The sequence below is a fragment of the Chiroxiphia lanceolata genome, chromosome 24 (genome assembly GCF_009829145.1).
Source record: "Chiroxiphia lanceolata isolate bChiLan1 chromosome 24, bChiLan1.pri, whole genome shotgun sequence".
Lineage (NCBI taxonomy): Eukaryota > Metazoa > Chordata > Aves > Passeriformes > Pipridae > Chiroxiphia > Chiroxiphia lanceolata.
In genome coordinates this window covers 7295727-7312998 of record NC_045660.1, presented here as the reverse complement: position 1 = coordinate 7312998, position 17272 = coordinate 7295727, and the positions used below count along the sequence as shown (strand labels likewise).

Genomic DNA, 17272 nt, shown 5'->3' with positions numbered 1-17272 from the left:
TTTTTTTTTTAATGGGACACTTCTTTTAGAATATAACATATAATATTACTGAACTTGGGATTTTATTTATTTAGGGAAAGTCTGGGTTATCAAGTCTAATATGCCCTCATTCAATCCTGTCTGGATGTGTTTGTCTGATATTATGTAGCTCATGCTTCCATGAGAGTTTTGAAAAACTCAGGTAATGTATCCATTATAAAGGCTTTCAAAAGGCAAACAGAAAGAGGAATATTCTATATTACTTTGTGTCACTTGGCACAGAGGCATACCCTTGCACATGTCAGGATGTCACCAGTGGAGGCTATTAGACCCACTGGGAACAATAATTTATGCTTTTTACCTAAAATGGCCCTGGTATTTCTCCATCTGCAACAGCAGTGAGTCTGAAGTGCTGCTAAAGGCAGGACCATTCTTTAATGGGTCTGTAGGCTGTCTGAAGGAGCTTGGAGGTGTGAACAGCTTCCTAAAAACACTGAAGAAAGAAACTTTTGAGGTGCTTAATACTCCAGTAGCTTATGTACCACTACAGGTTTACCTGCATTTACTGGAAATGGATGGTGGCTGTTATATGTGAATATAACAGAGCTTTTTACTAGGAGACAGCCACCCACTTCAGTTCTGGGAGAAGGGATTCTTGGGCATTACCCCTTTGTATTTCTTAGCTGGAGTGCCCTCTTGCTGTTCTAATAATTCTCCTCATCTTCTGTTACCCGCAGTGAGTCCTCACAGCTACATTTGTTATTTCTTCCTAGGAAATATGGCAAACAGCAGAATTTTAGGGGGAGTAGCAATAGACCAGCAGTTCACTTGGTGCAGCAGACTTAAAAATGCAACCGATAGTAAGACAGGCAGATGAGAGCGGAGTAATCTGAGTCTTTGTTTAAAGAACTCTTTTAAAGAAGTTAAGACTTGTTCCAGGAAAGTAAGCCTTTCTGTAATCATGGGTTCATTTGTGCTTTCATGTTATTCATCTTTCAAATGATAACTCTTACTTTACATATTTTCCAGTATTAGTGTGGGTTTCTTTTCCCCTTTCTTCTGCTGTGTAATGCCCATCATTCTGACATCCTGTAGAACTTCACACAGAATGCAGAGAGAACACTACTGTTTAGCTTGCTTTCAGCAATCCTTTAGCATAAAATATATGCCATTATCTGTGCGTTTACTGAGAACTTCTGTTGCAATCACCTGAAGATCTGTCTTTTTCCTTACGTTTATTGCTCAGAATGTCAGGTATTTGTATGTGTGTTGAAGGCAGGGACAGGAAGTCAATAGTTAGACCTTAGGTAGAAAAGAAAACTGACTTTTGATTGTGTACTAGCCATCTGCTGTAGTAAAATCTGCAAGAATGAAAAAATGCTATTTTAGCAGTTTTTGTTAGCAGCAGAGTGATTGCTGCAGTTTAATGTTGCTATGAGGAAAGAACACATGTATTTTAATTTATTTCTTATGTACTTTTTTTATTTTTAAGTCACTCTGCAATTTGTAAATTGAGTAAACCGAACCAGCATATCTCAGAGAGATGGTCCTAATTCTATAGCGTTTTTTGAAGCTTGAGCTTTTCTTTAATGTCACTGGGGTCAAGTGAACACCATATCTTTCCTTGGAAGTACTTACAAGTAAAGGTCATATTTAAGTGCATAGTTGCTCAAGCTATGCTCTCCAGAAAGCATAATGGAAGCTAGAATGACTACAGGAAATGTTAGTTTGGATACTGTTGCAATGAGAATAACTGACTGTTTCATTTAATCATGTTTTAGTGAAACCATAGCTTATAGGTCATCACTATCAACTGCTGTTTAAGATGTAAAGTACTTAATGAGTCCTAGAACAAGAAGCAGTGAAAAATTAAGGGCAAGATCTATGTGCTTTTAGACAGCCCCCTTGTTATGGCTGCATGGTTATACAGTGTGACAAATGGATGTTTTGAGAGAAGGGTTACTTTGTTTCCTCACTTGAAAATGGACTTGAATGAAGATGAGTGAGTTGAAGTGCACAAAGTAAATGGAGCAAGTACAGACCAAACATTTTCCTACATTTCTTATTGTAGAGTGTTATATGAAATGTTGCAACTAACTGAATTCCTTTCTTTAAATCCACAGCTTTCTCAGTATGAACCACCTCAAGATGAGAAGCATGGCGAATAACAGTAGTTTTTCCTTTAATGCCTTGACTAAATAAAGGGCTTCCTGAGAACTCTGGTCTTTATTTTGTATGTGTGTGTGTGAACTCTGCATTGTCTACTTTGTTACTTCATCGTCTTAAAGAAAGAAAGTGCAGTATCATGAGCATACAGCTGCAGCAGCAACTGATGAGTTAAGCATACTGGCCAACCTTCTTTCTGTGTTTAAGAAAAGATGACAGTTATGATGAACTTTTAGATAACTGTGCCTGCCAGCTTTGTGTAATTTTCACATCATGGTTGATGGTCCTGTTTGAACTGCTGATCTCTCTTGGTTTTCTTTTAACTGAAGGGGGCGACGTGGCACAGATGGACTAACTGTAAACTAAAGCAGGACCTTCAAGTTACATTCTGTGTTGCTACTCAGCACTGACGTTAGGCTTCTACTGAAGCTGACAGGGTAAGTGTCTACTCAGAGGCACAAAAGAGCAAGTATAGTTAAGTGATGGACATAGCACAATGCTGAAGATGCAGATTTGTATGAGGTGTACCTATTTCCATGCAGTTTGTGTCTCTGAACTGTCCACCTGGACAGTTCTGAACAGAATAAAAAATTCTTACTTATAATTAAAGTCCTGTGCAATTACGGTGGCACGTGTAAGAGTGTAGTGGGGAGAGTTCTGCTTTCTTATTCATCTAACAGTGAAAAGAAAATTTAGGCAGGGTAGAAAATCCAAGTAGGGTGGGGTGTGTGACTTGTGATTTCTAATTTTGCCTATGCTCTGTCTCCCATTTTCCTGAATTGGCTTCATGACTGTTCTGAAATGCAAAATAGACCTTTATTAAAAAAAAAAAAGAGAGATACATTTTTAAATAGCTGCATTTGTTTCCTATCCTAAAATTAGGTTCTTTAAAGGCAGCTGATGACAGGAAAAATAAAGGAAAGGGGAAATGAAGTTGTCTTATATATTTGATTTACTGGCTGTTAGTTTAACTTCCTTATTTTTAGGATAGGTTTTGCAGATTGTCTTGCAGGTGTGGTAGGATGGATCAGACAGAATTTTTAAGTCAATCTAATCAAGGCCTAATGAAATAATAATTGCTTACTTACTAGTGTATCTAATGTTGATCTAAACAGGCCAGAAGAGAGGTAAATGAGGGGAAAATACTGTGTTAAGTCTGTAAAGCATTAATTAGAAAAAACCTACCCTGAACCAACAAATCCAACCTCTGGAACAAAGGAGAGCGAAAGCTCACTTGTAAGATAGAACATATCCCTAGCATTAAGTTGCACCATGTGCAAATAGGGAGAGGATAATGCAATAGGAAATGCACAGCTGAACATGTTCTCTGAGTAATGGGACTGGCATGTCTTGCTAAAGAAGCAGCAAGATGGGTAAAGGTGTTAGTCAAGCCCATAAACTGGGCATGAAGGACTCCTGAGTCGAGATGTTGGGTGCCAGGGCAGTAATGCAAACTTACATTTTTCATAACTGTATTTGCTCCCCTCTGAAAAGCAGTTTGGTTCCTGTGAGCCTTAATTTAGGATCGTAATGAAATAACAGTAATGAGTTTGATAAAACTTCAATTGAGCTGCCTACCTGTACTGGGCTGCCGGTAGAAAATGGAATGACTCTTTAATTGAAGAACCTTGCTAAAATTAATGACTGTTTAACGAAGAACCTTGCTTTACAAGGTAACGTTTCCTTAGAGGGGGTGGCCTCCGGCCCTCCCCCTCTGCCCCCCCCCCCGCTGAGGGCTGCTTTTGCGCCTTAAGAGAAGCAGAACCTGCAGCCTGTCTCCACAGCAGGGACAGGGCAGGGGGGGTGCCTCGTGTGGCTCCCCCGAGACTGCGGCGAGTCCCTCCTGCCTGGTGCCTCCCCCCCGCCCCGCTCTGCCCGGGCCGTGCTCGCCCGGTGCCTTCGCCCCGCCTCTCCTGCTCACGTGCGGCAGCGCCGTCAGGTGACCCGGGTCGTCTGACCGGGGCCGTCCCACCTCGCCGCCTCTCCCGGGCCAATCGGTGGCGCGGGGCTTTGACAGCGGCCAATCCGTGCCGGGCTGGGCCGTGTCGGGCTGGGCCGGGCGAACGGGAGGAAGCTCCGGGCCGGGCGCTAGCGGGCTCGGGGCGGACATGGCGCTGCAGTTCGGCGGGGCGGGCGCGCCGGGCGCGGCTGAGGAACCGACGTTGGTGGGGGGCAGCTTCGGCGCCGCGGACTCGTTCCCCAAGGACTTCGGCTACGGAGAGGAGGAGGAGGAGGCGGAGCTGGAGGGAGGCCCAGGGCCCGGCGGGCCCGGCGGCGGCGCGGGCGGACCCGGCGGCGGCGCGGGCGGGGCGGACTCCAAGCCGCGGATCCTGCTTATGGGGCTGCGGCGCAGCGGGAAATCCTCCATCCAGAAGGTGAGGGGCCGCCGGCGGCTCCCCGCCTCCCCGCCCGGCGCCGAGTTGTATCTCTCATTTGCTGTGCTGCTGTTCGGGCCGTTCCTAGTTTTTATTGTGGGCCCATGTGGCGAAGTTGAAACGACGGGAGCCTCCTGCCTAAAGACGTTTACTTTCCAGAACGGACTCTGATCGTCTGCGCTAGAGAGGAAGGTTGTGTAGCATAAGTTGTAGCCTTTGCATTTCTTCACTTTTAACGCTTCAAAAGTAAAAAAGTGAAGATGCTAGTGTGACGTTTATCGTGAGGTGTTTTCTTACAGCTGTGAAAGCACCGTGAGCGGTACAGGTGTGCAGTGTTTAGCGTGCTTCCACTTGGAAGACTTGAGCTTTGTTATGCCTTTTGATGCTTTGAAAGAGACTTCTGCTTTTGTATGAGCAGGACAGCCTCTGGTTCTCTTTACTAGGCTAGGCCGAGCAAACGAGAGTCAAGGAGGAAATGCCTTAGGAGGAGTTTCAGTGCCTTAGGTTTGTTGGTAGCTTTGTGAAGTCATAGTGTTTCTTAATAAAAATAAGAGAAAACTGGCTATTTTCATTTGCCACGTAGCTCAGTAGAAGTGTAGCGCTAAGAATGATCCTTGTTCCTCAGTGCAAATTTTATGTTCGTGGTCCCAACTGTGAAGTTTTCAGTGGTATTTTTATGGGAAGATGTTACTAGTGAAATGCGTGGTTCTCAAGCTCGAGGCTTAGGGGCCTCAAACTTGCTTCAAATGCAAGTGTGAAAACCTATAGAGATTTCTGTAAAGGTTTTGTGGAAGGAATCCTTTTTTTGGACATTGCAGTATAGCAGGGATGAAATCTGCTTCTTTTTGCCATCTTATGCAGACTGCTTGGTAATCCATATACTGCAGTAAGCCGATGAGTTCTAAACTGACTTCAGACTGGATCTGTTAGTGAAAAATTCTGAAATACAGTGGCAGACCAGGCTGTCATTGCTTTTTAGTCTTGTCAGTTATTCCCCATTGTTTAGGTCGAATGATCCCACTGTATGTGCAAATGCAGTGATTTCACTAAAAGTCTTTTTCTAAGTCTTTTAGTCATGTGAACATCGCTGGTTGTAGACTCTCATTAGAGATCTTATCGTATTATCCACTGTTGAAAAACCCCCCAAAAGCTAGAGGGAAGCAGCAACTCCAAATTGCAGATAGATTTTAAGACTTTACAGGTCTCTTTATAGATGTAGCTTTTGGACTTTTTTATGGCCAATGTTGATAGTCCTCAGTTCTCTGAGGACCTATTCAAAGGTAAGGAATAGTGTGATGCTGAGTATGCAATAAGAAGACATAGGATTTATCTTTTGCCCACTGGTTACCAATCTGGCTTAGGAATTAGATAGAAGCTGTGATTCTGATACCTAGGAGTTCATTGTGATGCTGCCTGAGCAAACTAACTGTGGCAATAATTTGAGACATTCTTGTAATATCAAGAAATTTCTCATCAACAGTGTTCCTGGTCTTGGATCTGTCTAGTTCAAAAATGTCCATGACCAGACCCAACCCTTCTGTCTGGGAACTAGTTGTTGATCACCTTGCCAGAGAACAGGGATATGCAAGATAAACACTGTATCATGGAAAGTATTGGCTTTGTGATTGTCTAGAAATTTCTGTGGAAAACACGAATTATTAAACCATTCCAGCCTTCCACTGAGAGCAATATTAATAGGACACCTCTTGCAAAAGAAAAAATTATGGTCCTGTGGAGGAACTTTTTCTTTTTCCTTTGGACAATTGGATTTTCCGTACTGGTATAACCTCTGAATACTCAGTAGCAAATTGAGGGTAATAGATTTTGGGAGTGTGATGATTGCTTTGGTTCATAAAACAAACTTTTGTGCAGACTTGCATAACTGGACTTACTGTACTGTCCCTCTGTAATAGGAACTTGGAGAGAGTTCAAATGGGGGACACCAATCTGATGAAATGTGCTGCTTTGGGAAGAAGGGGAAATGGAAATGATGGCATTGCTTCCCAGAGACTTATCAGCTTTAAACTGAATTTACTAATTCTGTCCCACTTCTGTGGGAGATGCTGAGTTCCAAAAGAAATTTTGATTTCAGAAGGCTTTAAAACTATGCTGCAAACCCTTAAGAATGCAGTACAGCCACTGTGTATCTAGAACTGTTCTTACTTTTCCATACAAATGTTCTGCTGTTTAAAACCCCATTAAGATCATGGCCTCCTAAACCTTTCCTTAAAAATCTAGGTGACATGTTACTTTGAACCTCACTAAACAGTCCATTAACTATACTGGGTGTAGAGTTCTTTGTCTTTCAGGTTTTTTTGACAGTTTGTTGCACCAGGTCTCTAATGGATGACTTCTGTAACTGTATGAAACATCTGATAAAACCAGAATTACCAAGTGCTGTATAGGAAATATCTTTCTTTTGGAGTCCTAGTATTTGACCACATTATGTTTGGAATAACTTTCATATTACATAGTTGAGTTGCTTTAGCACAGTGTTCACTGTTGGCACTGACCGCTTTTGCTACAGGCTGCTTTGCTGTGGAGTTACATGCTAGTTCTGTTTGTACAGGGAAGGGCTAAAATCCCAGTGGGGCTTTTTGAGTTCTAGCAATGAGTATGTTTTTCACCCTGCAGCTAAAGTGTTTACCAAGTAGTGTGAAATCTTTCCTAGTTTCTTTAGGGAAGTTTCACAGAAGTTCCACCTGGCCATGAGGAAGAACTTCTTTTCTGTGCAGGTGACTGAGCTCTGGAACAGGCTGCCCAGTGAGGTTGTGGAATCTCCCTCACTGGAGTTACTCAAGAACCGTCTGGACGCAATCCTGTGCAATGTGCTCTGGGATGACCCTGCTTGAAAAGGGAGGTTGGACCAGATGACCCCACTGTGTTCCCTTCCAACCTTACCCATTCTGTGATTCTCTAATTAAAAGGAGAGGGTCAGCAAACTTAACTCAGTTGTTAATAGATGGCACACTACCTAGCTATTCAGGTCTCTAAAACCGAGATGATATTTTTGTACACTTCTATTGTAGTTTAGGAACCATCTGATTATGTTGTGTTGTAACACTTGACACCAGACTAAAAGTGAAGCTTCCTTTAGGAATTTCTAAGATTAGAAAGGAAAGGTTCTTAAAAGCTTGCAGTTGCTTAATTAACACATTTGCTTCATACCAGATAAGAATATAACAGAATTGGAACATACTGTGTTAGACTTGCAAGGAAGAAAGAGTAACTGGGATGTCTGTGTCTTTCACCATTGGACTTGTGAAAATGTTTAACTGTACTCAGTTGCTTAGTTTGGGTCAGGGGTAGGTAATTTCCTTAGCTGATGCAGGAAGCTGTCTATTTACCAAAAGGAAGCTGTATGCTTTAGAAGGGATAAACCTATTTGTAAGATTCAAGTCACAAAACTTTCACCCATTTCTTCTAATAAGGTAAAGTCTAGACTATTATTTGTGTTCTTTTAACAGGTGGTGTTTCACAAAATGTCTCCCAACGAGACACTGTTCTTGGAAAGTACCAACAAAATCTACAAAGATGATATTTCCAACAGTTCGTTTGTGAATTTCCAAATATGGGATTTTCCTGGACAGATGGACTTTTTTGATCCAACATTTGATTATGAGATGATCTTCAGAGGAACAGGTGCTCTAATATATGTTATCGATGCCCAGGTAAATACAAATCACTAAGAATCACAAGGAAGTTTTATTTTTACTTTTTGTGTGAGAGGAGTTGAATGAGAAGCTAGTAATTCATATTTTTAGATAAGTTCTAAAACATCTGCTACGTATGAAGGGATGCATTGGCAATCTGACTTTTGGTGTGTGGTTTTATTTTTGTGAAGTGACTGGAACATGTGCTACTGGTGGAGAGAGGGGAAAGGGGCTGGTACTCTGAACTTATCTGCAATAATAGCAAGAACCTGCTGTGCTAGGTGGATGGAATTATCCCTTCCTTCTACTCTGGAGTTCATTTAATAATAGCACACTTCTGACCTCAGTTTCTAGTACTGATACTATGGGGTATCTGGCAGTTTTTAATAAGCCTAGAAATTGCACCATGGGAGATTACCTGGCTATTAGGACCATCTTGGAGATCGCTGCTTGCCTATTGCTGGAGCTGAAATGTAACCCACCTTTTCTCTGAAGTCTAGTTTTGTGTAGCTAATGAAACTTAATTGACATGACAGAATCTAAGCTGCTTGGATTTCTCACACTTCAGGGTATTCTCTCTCTCCTCCCAGACTTCTATTTAGTTACAGAATTGAAGTTCTTGCACTGAAATATTTTGTCCTTGTGCAGAATGGAATAGTTACCAGAGAGAAAGCTTTATCGTTCATTCCTGCCCAAACTGATTTACAGGATGACTACATGGAAGCTTTAACAAGACTGCACATTACAGTTTCAAAAGCCTACAAGGTCAACCCGGAAATGAACTTTGAAGTTTTTATTCATAAAGTTGATGGTTTATCAGATGACCATAAAATAGAAACTCAGAGGGATATTCATCAGAGGGCTAATGATGATCTTACGGATGCTGGGCTCGAAAAACTTCACCTTAGGTGAGTGAAAGACTCTGACATATGTGATTCTCCTGTTGCTGATATGCATACAGATTAATGGCTTTTAGATGCGATACTGGACTGACCGGAGCAAGGTCTGGTTACTTTCTTATTATTTAACAAACTCTTGTTAAAAAAATACACCGCTGAATTTATGGACAAGCTTCAGCTGTTAGGCTGACTAAAATAAGGCAGGCTACTCTATCGAATTTCAATGAACAGATTATTCATAAACTCGATGATAATTCAAGGTCCTTCTCGTTCAGCCTAACAGGCCAAATTTGTACATGTGTCCTGGAGGGGCAGGGAAAGGAGGGGGGAAGGTCTCTGCCTTTTAGTCCTGGGTAGCACTGACTTTTCAGCATGATTGGTTTAAAAGCTTAGTCTGTTACTTGATATTTGGCTCACTTATAAGGTATCTTCTACAGACACCTTTAAAACAAGCTGTCTTTTCTCTGGATTTACTGCTATTTTGATTCTTATGGAGCCAGTATCTTGATGTTAGTGTGAGCAAAGTGGAAGACCAGGAACAGGACTTGAAGAAATCAAATTGAGCATTTTTTGTACCTTCGTAATAAGCACTCTGTAGGCAAAGTGTGTTGTGAAAGAATATTCAAATTTTTATCCTTGGTCTCCCGTCTCTAAGGGATGGGGGAAATCTGTTTCATGGCTACTTCAGCCGCTTAGAAATTAGGTTCTTTGTGCATTGGTCAGACATATTTGTGATAAAGGCATCCCAGCCAAGGCATCAGGCCTGAATGTTAGAAAACATAGCTTTAACCTTTCTATTGCAATTCTGAAATATTCTTGAATCTTCTTTTTCTTTTTTTTTCTTCCACTACCCTCCCTCCTCATCTCAGCTTTTATTTGACCAGTATCTATGACCATTCAATATTTGAAGCCTTCAGTAAAGTGGTACAGAAGCTCATTCCGCAACTGCCAACCCTGGAAAACCTACTTAATATCTTTATATCAGTAAGTGTTAATCTAACAGAACTTTGAGTGAAATATGCAGAATGGTAAAGCAAGTCCTTCTGCCAAGGAACGCTGGCTAGATCTGCCCTTGGGAGATTTGGGTGGCACTCATGTGGGTGTACTCTGCTGACCTGGATGTCTACATTAGAAGCTCTCTACCACAGCTAAATTGTACTGGTGCGTGCTCTGTGGGGATTTCTCTAAATGTTGACAAAGCATAGTTTGACTGGTTATAACAGTTGTTAGGGAAGTTTCCTGCAGGATATACTGATTAGTTTGCTAAGGCACTTAGTAGTCTAATGTAGCAACAGACATATTTGGTAATATGACCTTGGTCTGGAACTAAACTGTCTATTTCATATGGCCTGTGAGACTTTTGCCTTTATTCTTTTAGTGTTTGCATTTCTTATAGAATTTGTGACATAGAAACTTGCTGTTGTATACTTTAAATCAAATAAAATATCACCCTCGAGACAAGACCGTTTCATTTAAATCATGTCTGTTGCAGGCATGTGGACAACACGGAAAAAACCAGTTATGACTGAGAGGAGCTCTGTGCTCAGACATGTTGCCCCATGCTACCATATAATGCTTGTTTGCTAAGTTTGGTAGAGGACTGGCCCAGTGGATAAAGGGCATGCTCACCTTGATCAGTGCCATGAGGGTATGGAGTGTGATCTTGATGCCAAAAGTATTGTCTGGATGTCCTCAGGACACTGTCTTTGGTACTGAGACTAGCTAGAAAGAAGAGAGAATGAATGATTCTGGGTGCATAAATAGAAAAGAAGCTTTGCCAATAGTGTATATGTGGTAACTTGGTAAACTGCAAAAGGCTTCTGAACTTAGTATGAGCACACGCACTTTGCCAAATTGCTCAGTTACAAATGTCTTGGTGCTTTTCCATACCCATAACTGCCGTAATGTGATACTTTTCATGGATTTTTAAGTTCAGAAGCTGACTTAGTTGCTCTGCACGTTAAACTGTGTGGCAACTGCCTCACACAAAATCTGAACTGCCAAGATACTACAAGCATAAAACTTAAGTGTCAGCATACTACTGTGAAATATCTCGTCTCTGATCCCAGTCCATTAGGTGGATGTGAATGTATGGCTCTTCTGGAATTAACAGAACCACAGAAGAGGTAAACTGCTGAATGTGGGTTCTGGAAGCATAGTAAAATGTAACCTGAATTATGATCTGTTAAATAATAAACTAAAAAGAATTACAACAGAGTCCCCAGTTTTATTTTTGTCAACTGTGTAATGTTCATATGTACTATGGGAACAAGGGTATTGTATTTATAAACTATATGCTCTAAATCTTCAATCTGTCTTGAGTCTCTAAATTGCTTATGTTTAAACAATTTTCTGCTGTTAAGAATGTGAAAGTTATGAATCCTACTTGAGATTTTAAAAATTCATCCAAATTCTTTCTCTTTCTGAAGAATTCAGGCATTGAAAAAGCTTTTCTCTTCGATGTAGTCAGCAAAATCTACATTGCAACAGACAGTTCCCCTGTGGACATGCAGTCATATGAGTTGTGCTGTGACATGATTGATGTAGTGATAGATGTTTCCTGTATATATGGGTAAGTGATGAATACTCTTAGGAAAAAAAAAAAGTCCTCAAATTTGTAGAATGGGCTGCAAACTGTGCAAGTCGTGCTGGCTTTGTCATGCAGCAAGATGCTATTGATTGGTCTTTAGAGCACATTGGTTCTGTAAGTAATTAGAATAAAACCAAATGATTTGGCAGCTGAATCGAGCATTTCTACTCGGTTTCTTTCCCACCACTCATGGCCCTAGACAGCTGTCTGACGTTTGTTAAAGTTGTGTTTCATGTAAAATATAAATAGTGCTGTATCTTGTTTGGCATGGTGGGTGCAAGTGTGTTAATACCTGTGAATAACTGGGGTCGATAGCATGCCGTGGCTCGTAAGTGTAACTTGCAGTGATACTGCTTTGAGACTTGCTGCTATCTGAACAGAATAGCATATGTGACTTTCAACGAGGGATGCGCATAGTGCTTATGTCTCACAATTTACAGCAGAATTATACTTCAATATGAATTTTTGAAGTGGTTCTGGAGAAGCGGTAACTTCTCCTAGAACTGTGGTTGTAGCCTGGAAAATACAGTGCTGCCAAGAAATACCGCAACATTTAATGATCTGTCTCCTGATGGATCCATCCAGGGTTGTGTAGCTGTTTTGGTTTTTTTTTTTTCCGGGAGTGCATAGAAGTAGTTTGTGATACATCATTTACTTCTGTAGTAATTTAACTAACACTAATAACTTGCAGATAGAAAGCAGCATGCTAATCTGATCTTGTAAATGCAGGCTGGTTCAGCTTAAGACCAAAAAGGGTCCTGTTGCACCCTCCAACTCAGCCTCACTAAGGAAGCCTTTGTATTAATTTACCAAAATTAATTTCACTGAGATGCCACTCCACTGACATCTTAACTGCTCATCTAAGACAGACAGTATCTAATGAAGGCCTCTACTCTGTTTAGGTCTAGCTTTCCTGAGAAACTTAAGGTGTGATAATGGTCTTACTCAACGATAGTATTAAGACCTGCATTGCAGGTTCTCCACTTGCTCAACGTTCAGTATGAGTAATATTCTTCTAACTGCATTTAACAGGTATTTGTCTTGAAGTTACATATGCATGCCTGTTAGATTATGCCTTGGGTTAAGTCGTTCTTTTTCCAGGTTAAAAGAAGATGGCACTGGAAGTGCTTATGATAAAGAGTCAATGGCAATTATCAAGCTCAATAACACGACAGTCCTGTACCTAAAGGAAGTAACAAAATTTTTGGCATTAGTTTGCATTCTTAGAGAAGAGAGTTTTGAGCGCAAAGGTAAGGACTTCCCCACCACTGACAGGCTTTTATCTAATGTGTTTTATCAACTGCAAAATATTAGTATGACTTTACAAGTCACCTTGATTTTTGTGTAACTAAATTCGTGTAATTTCTTCGGGAAGGAATTTTATTTCTTAGAGATAGGAATAATGAAGTCTTATTTTTAATTTTGTGAATCATTGCTTTAATCGCTGTGTTCCTGATGGAATTACTTGTGTAGCTAATGTGAGCTCTGTCACTACCATCTGCTCTACTGGAATAAGTAGAATGGAGTAATGGTCCCCTTACCTGCTGTTTAATTATGAGTATACACGTTGCATTTGAAATTGGTACCTTTTTTTCAGAAAACTGAGACGGTCCAAATAAATACTAGAATCAGTAAAACTTTGTTAAATCTTCTGAGCCCAAGTTAATACTAAAATAAGTAGGAAAATACCTATTGGTTAAATGTAACATTTTATATTGATTTTGAAGCTCCGTTTATGTAAATATGCCAAGCTGAACACAGTTTTTCATCTCCCTTCCCCCTCCTTCTTGATAGGTTTGATAGACTACAATTTTCATTGCTTCCGCAAAGCCATTCATGAAGTCTTCGAAGTAGGTGTTGCCTCCCACAGAATCTGCAACCATCAATCAAGCACCTCAAATATGAAAGCAGTGACTCACAACGGCACACCTAGGAATGCAGTCTAGAGGAAAGCTAATGACCTTGGATAGACTTGTCAGCTCTTCACTCCAAAGTTTTGTGGAACAAGAGAAGAGTAGTCTGAAAGCCTGAAGTATGTTTCAGAGGAGAAGAGTGGTCCTAACTGTGGAACAGCGGCTTGTAACTGATGTTGGACAACTGAAAGTACTGTAAAAATACTTTGAGGCCAGTGGAGTTAGAAATGCTGGTTAAAACCAGCTGTATTGCAAATGCAGTAGTTTTTCGGTTTGGAATCCTATTTTAACAGTCTGTCTCTGACTGATTGCCTGGTCAAAACTTAAAAACAATTGAGTTGAGTTTTGTGTGAAACACTGAATAGTCACTTGCTCAACTTTTTTTATTATTATTATTTTAAATTAATCTGTAGAATATCCACTTTTGCTTAAGTTTACCCTTTTGTCATGCAAAAAAGAAAAAATTAGCGTTATTAAGGCTTGTGAAACTCAGGCTTTTTGCTTGCTGAGGCTGGTCTCACGAATCATTCCATTAAGTAGCTCTTGCTGGTGTGCTCATAATATTCTTGTGAATTCTGTGTTTGTTAAGTGGATGCAAGGTAGAGCTCTGTTCTAGTGATTATGTGTTTGTTTAGAGAACTGACCTGGGGCTTCATTTTAAGAGATCATGATACTTCTCTTTCAGACCACAGTTCTTGGTATGTCCCCTTTGATGGAAGGGAAGTATTAAAATCAGAAATAAACTACCTGCTCTCTTTTGCAAAAACATGGATGTCATAAATCTGTGTGATTAATCCTGTTCATGAAACAAAACTGCATGGCTAACTGAACTGAAATGTCTGCCATCTGTTGAAATAAAGCAACCACTTTCAGCTATTCCCAAACAAAGAAAAATGACAAAGTTACTGACTTCTGCTGGTGGATCTCTTTCCACTCTGGCTGATAATCAAGACAATTCCTAGGAAAATGTCTGAGGGTGTTATCCATGCATGGCAATTAAGTATCGATCTGCCATAACCTACTAATAATACTGGACTTTGAAAGCATGTTGATTCTGTACTATGACAAACACCTTCTTGTTTGTCACCGGGCTGACTAGAACAGTGTTTTTTCTGATTTTGTGAATGCTTACTTTCATACTATGGGCAGTATATCTGAATTCCTTAATTTATTGATATTGGTATTATTAACAGTCGATATCATACTATACATCAGCCTTGCTATGCAGTAAGCTCAGCCACTGGCCCGTAAAGATCTTGCCTCTCTTTACCTGTCCCTATGTGTGTATAGGTGTTGCAAAGCCATTGGACCGACTATACAAGTGCCACTATAAAATTTTGTGCAAGAAGAACTAACTGTAAGCAATCTCTGCAACTGGTGTATTTATGTGGTCAGAAGTAACCATGGGAATGCTTCTGTGCTTATAGAAAGAACTTTAACTGAACTATGTAAAAATGAATATACATGCATTAACGTTAGGGTATATGCACATACTGAATAAATGTTTTTTTTTACAGCAGGAGACTTTGGAATTCAAGTGCTCTAGGTCAGTTCTCTTAAACCTAGGCTGAGCCCCTTTTTGGTAATGGAACCGCAGAGTTGTTTTTTTTAAGGAAGTGCTGCAGGCTTGCAAGATTGGGTTTTGTAGTTTGCAAGCACTGTCAGAGTGCTCTAATACTAAAGGTAAGAGGAGAAATAATTGGCAAGATCACAGGAAGAATGAAATAATTCCCATTTGTGCAGTGAGTTTTCCATGTTCTAAATACATGTGTACGTTCTCTTTGTTTTCACCCACTACAGGATTTTGTGCTAATAAAATGAAAAAAAAAAGGCAAACTGTAACACTATTGTTTCTGCTTGTCTTTATGGACAAAAGTCTATAAATGCCTATATGCTAAAGCAAATTTTTAAAAGCCGTGTTATCTTTATGGTATATTTTAAAAAAGTTAAATACCACATTTCCATGTGAGACTTCAAAAATTTTAGTCAAGCTTAACTTTCATCTCAATTAAAACTGAATCCAAAACAAATACTCAATTTTCAGAAGATGACTGTAGACTGTAAAGGCATATAAATGATCATGTGACTTGTCCTGTTGTTTTCATTAATGGTGAGCCTTAGACTGTGTTCTGAAATTCTGCCTTCTGCTGTGCATGTTGTGGTGGCTTTCTGTGTTTCAATTTTTTGCAGGTTTTTTGTTGTTGTTGTTGTTTTGGGTTGGGTTTTTTTTGTCAGCATTACCTTGCTCTGAAATTGTTGCATCTACTAAAAGTTAATGGTAGGAGGTCAAAACTGAATACTGTCATTTTCACTATTACCTGTACAATATTAGCTTTAAAAGTTAAATTTGTCTCTAGTAAGGAACACCGTGTTTCTTTAGTTTACTGGAACTAGTCTTCCGAATTAAGTCAGATGCTGCTGTTTAAGTAGAGGGTTACTAACCTTTTGCTACTTTAGTGAGGCAGTTTTTGGTTCTGCTGAAATCTTTATGGTGCCACGGAGGAGGAGGGATAGGAATTAGGCTTAATTTTCTTCCTTGTGCAGGGATCTGTCTCCTCTTCCTATGCTGACCTGCAGGAAGAGATCCTGTTAGAGATAAGGGAAGTCGATATCACGGTCTCTCCAATACAAGAACTGAAACTGTGAAGGAAACCATCAACTACTGCTTCACCTTTCTGCCTTGTTAATTTTCCCTTTTTTCTCCTCTAAACCTGTAGTGGTACAGATGCTCTGCAGTTTTTTTGCAAACAACTGAGGATGTGTGGTTATAAGGAGAAAAATGGTGTGGACAGGGGAAGACAGGGAAAATGGTGGTCTGCCTGCTGGGAGAAGGAATGAAAATTTCGTTCCGTTGAAGAATAAAGCAATCCCTTGCAAGGTACATTTCAGAGCTGTGTTGTCTGCCACCGAGGGTTGCTGAGTTTCCTGTTGGGAATCCTGCCAGCTGTAGCACAGGAGAGGGATGGAGGGGAAGGCCAATCCTGGGGAGACGGGCAGAGTAGTTAAAGATGACGTCCCTCTGAGGTCCTGAAGGGTTCAATCTGCCCATCGTTTGGCTGGAAGATGGTGTGATCTTTCCTCTCTTTCCCTCAGACCTCCCTAAAAGTCCCTTGTTACTAAGTCCCTCGCTCCCTCAGCATGAGGCTGCGATGGGACACAGGCGGGCTCTGGGCGGGCTGTGGGCGAGCGACTCTTGGGCCATCACTCATCTGAGGGGAAACGCTTGTCCCGGTGCTCGTCCCGGCGTGGCCCGAGGTGCTGGAGGCCTGGAATGTGCCACCTGGCCCGAGCAGTGCACGATGTGACAGGTTTTGGGAGCTACCGGTTGCTCGGAGTGGGCATGGCCCCACACCTCTGTGTGCGTGGACTTTTCTCGTGTACCAAAGGGTTTGTGTTCCCTTTGGTGTGGAATAGTGGGTTTTAGCTTTGAGCACCCACTCGCAGTAGACAGCGCTCTGGTAACGTGTCTGCCAGAGGACTTTAAAAAACGCTTTCTTTCGCAAAGCCATCTTCACTTTCGGTCTCAGGTAGGTCTCGCTCTGAACAAACTCCTCCCAGCCCCCTTATTGCTGCACATTTGGACAGTCAGAGGTGTTTGTAGTTTTTCCTTGGTGTCTGAGTTAATTTTCAGAACAAAGCGGCAGAGGAAACGAGCCTTCTTTAAACTTCTCAAGTGCTGTTGCTGTATCCCAAATAA

The 17272-nt window shown here is 41.0% G+C and overlaps 1 protein-coding gene across 1 annotated transcript; it reads left to right on the top strand.

The window, feature by feature from the left end:
- The first annotated feature begins 4230 nt into the window (after nucleotides 1-4230).
- RRAGC (Ras related GTP binding C) lies at nucleotides 4231-16456 on the top strand. Its single transcript, XM_032710020.1, has 7 exons — nucleotides 4231-4520; nucleotides 7988-8191; nucleotides 8882-9081; nucleotides 9942-10056; nucleotides 11502-11644; nucleotides 12764-12912; nucleotides 13457-16456. The coding sequence occupies exons 1-7, from the start codon at nucleotides 4254-4256 to the stop codon at nucleotides 13606-13608; spliced, it is 1230 nt and encodes a 409-aa protein (XP_032565911.1). The 5' UTR covers nucleotides 4231-4253; the 3' UTR covers nucleotides 13609-16456.
- Nucleotides 16457-17272: the final 816 nt, after the last annotated feature.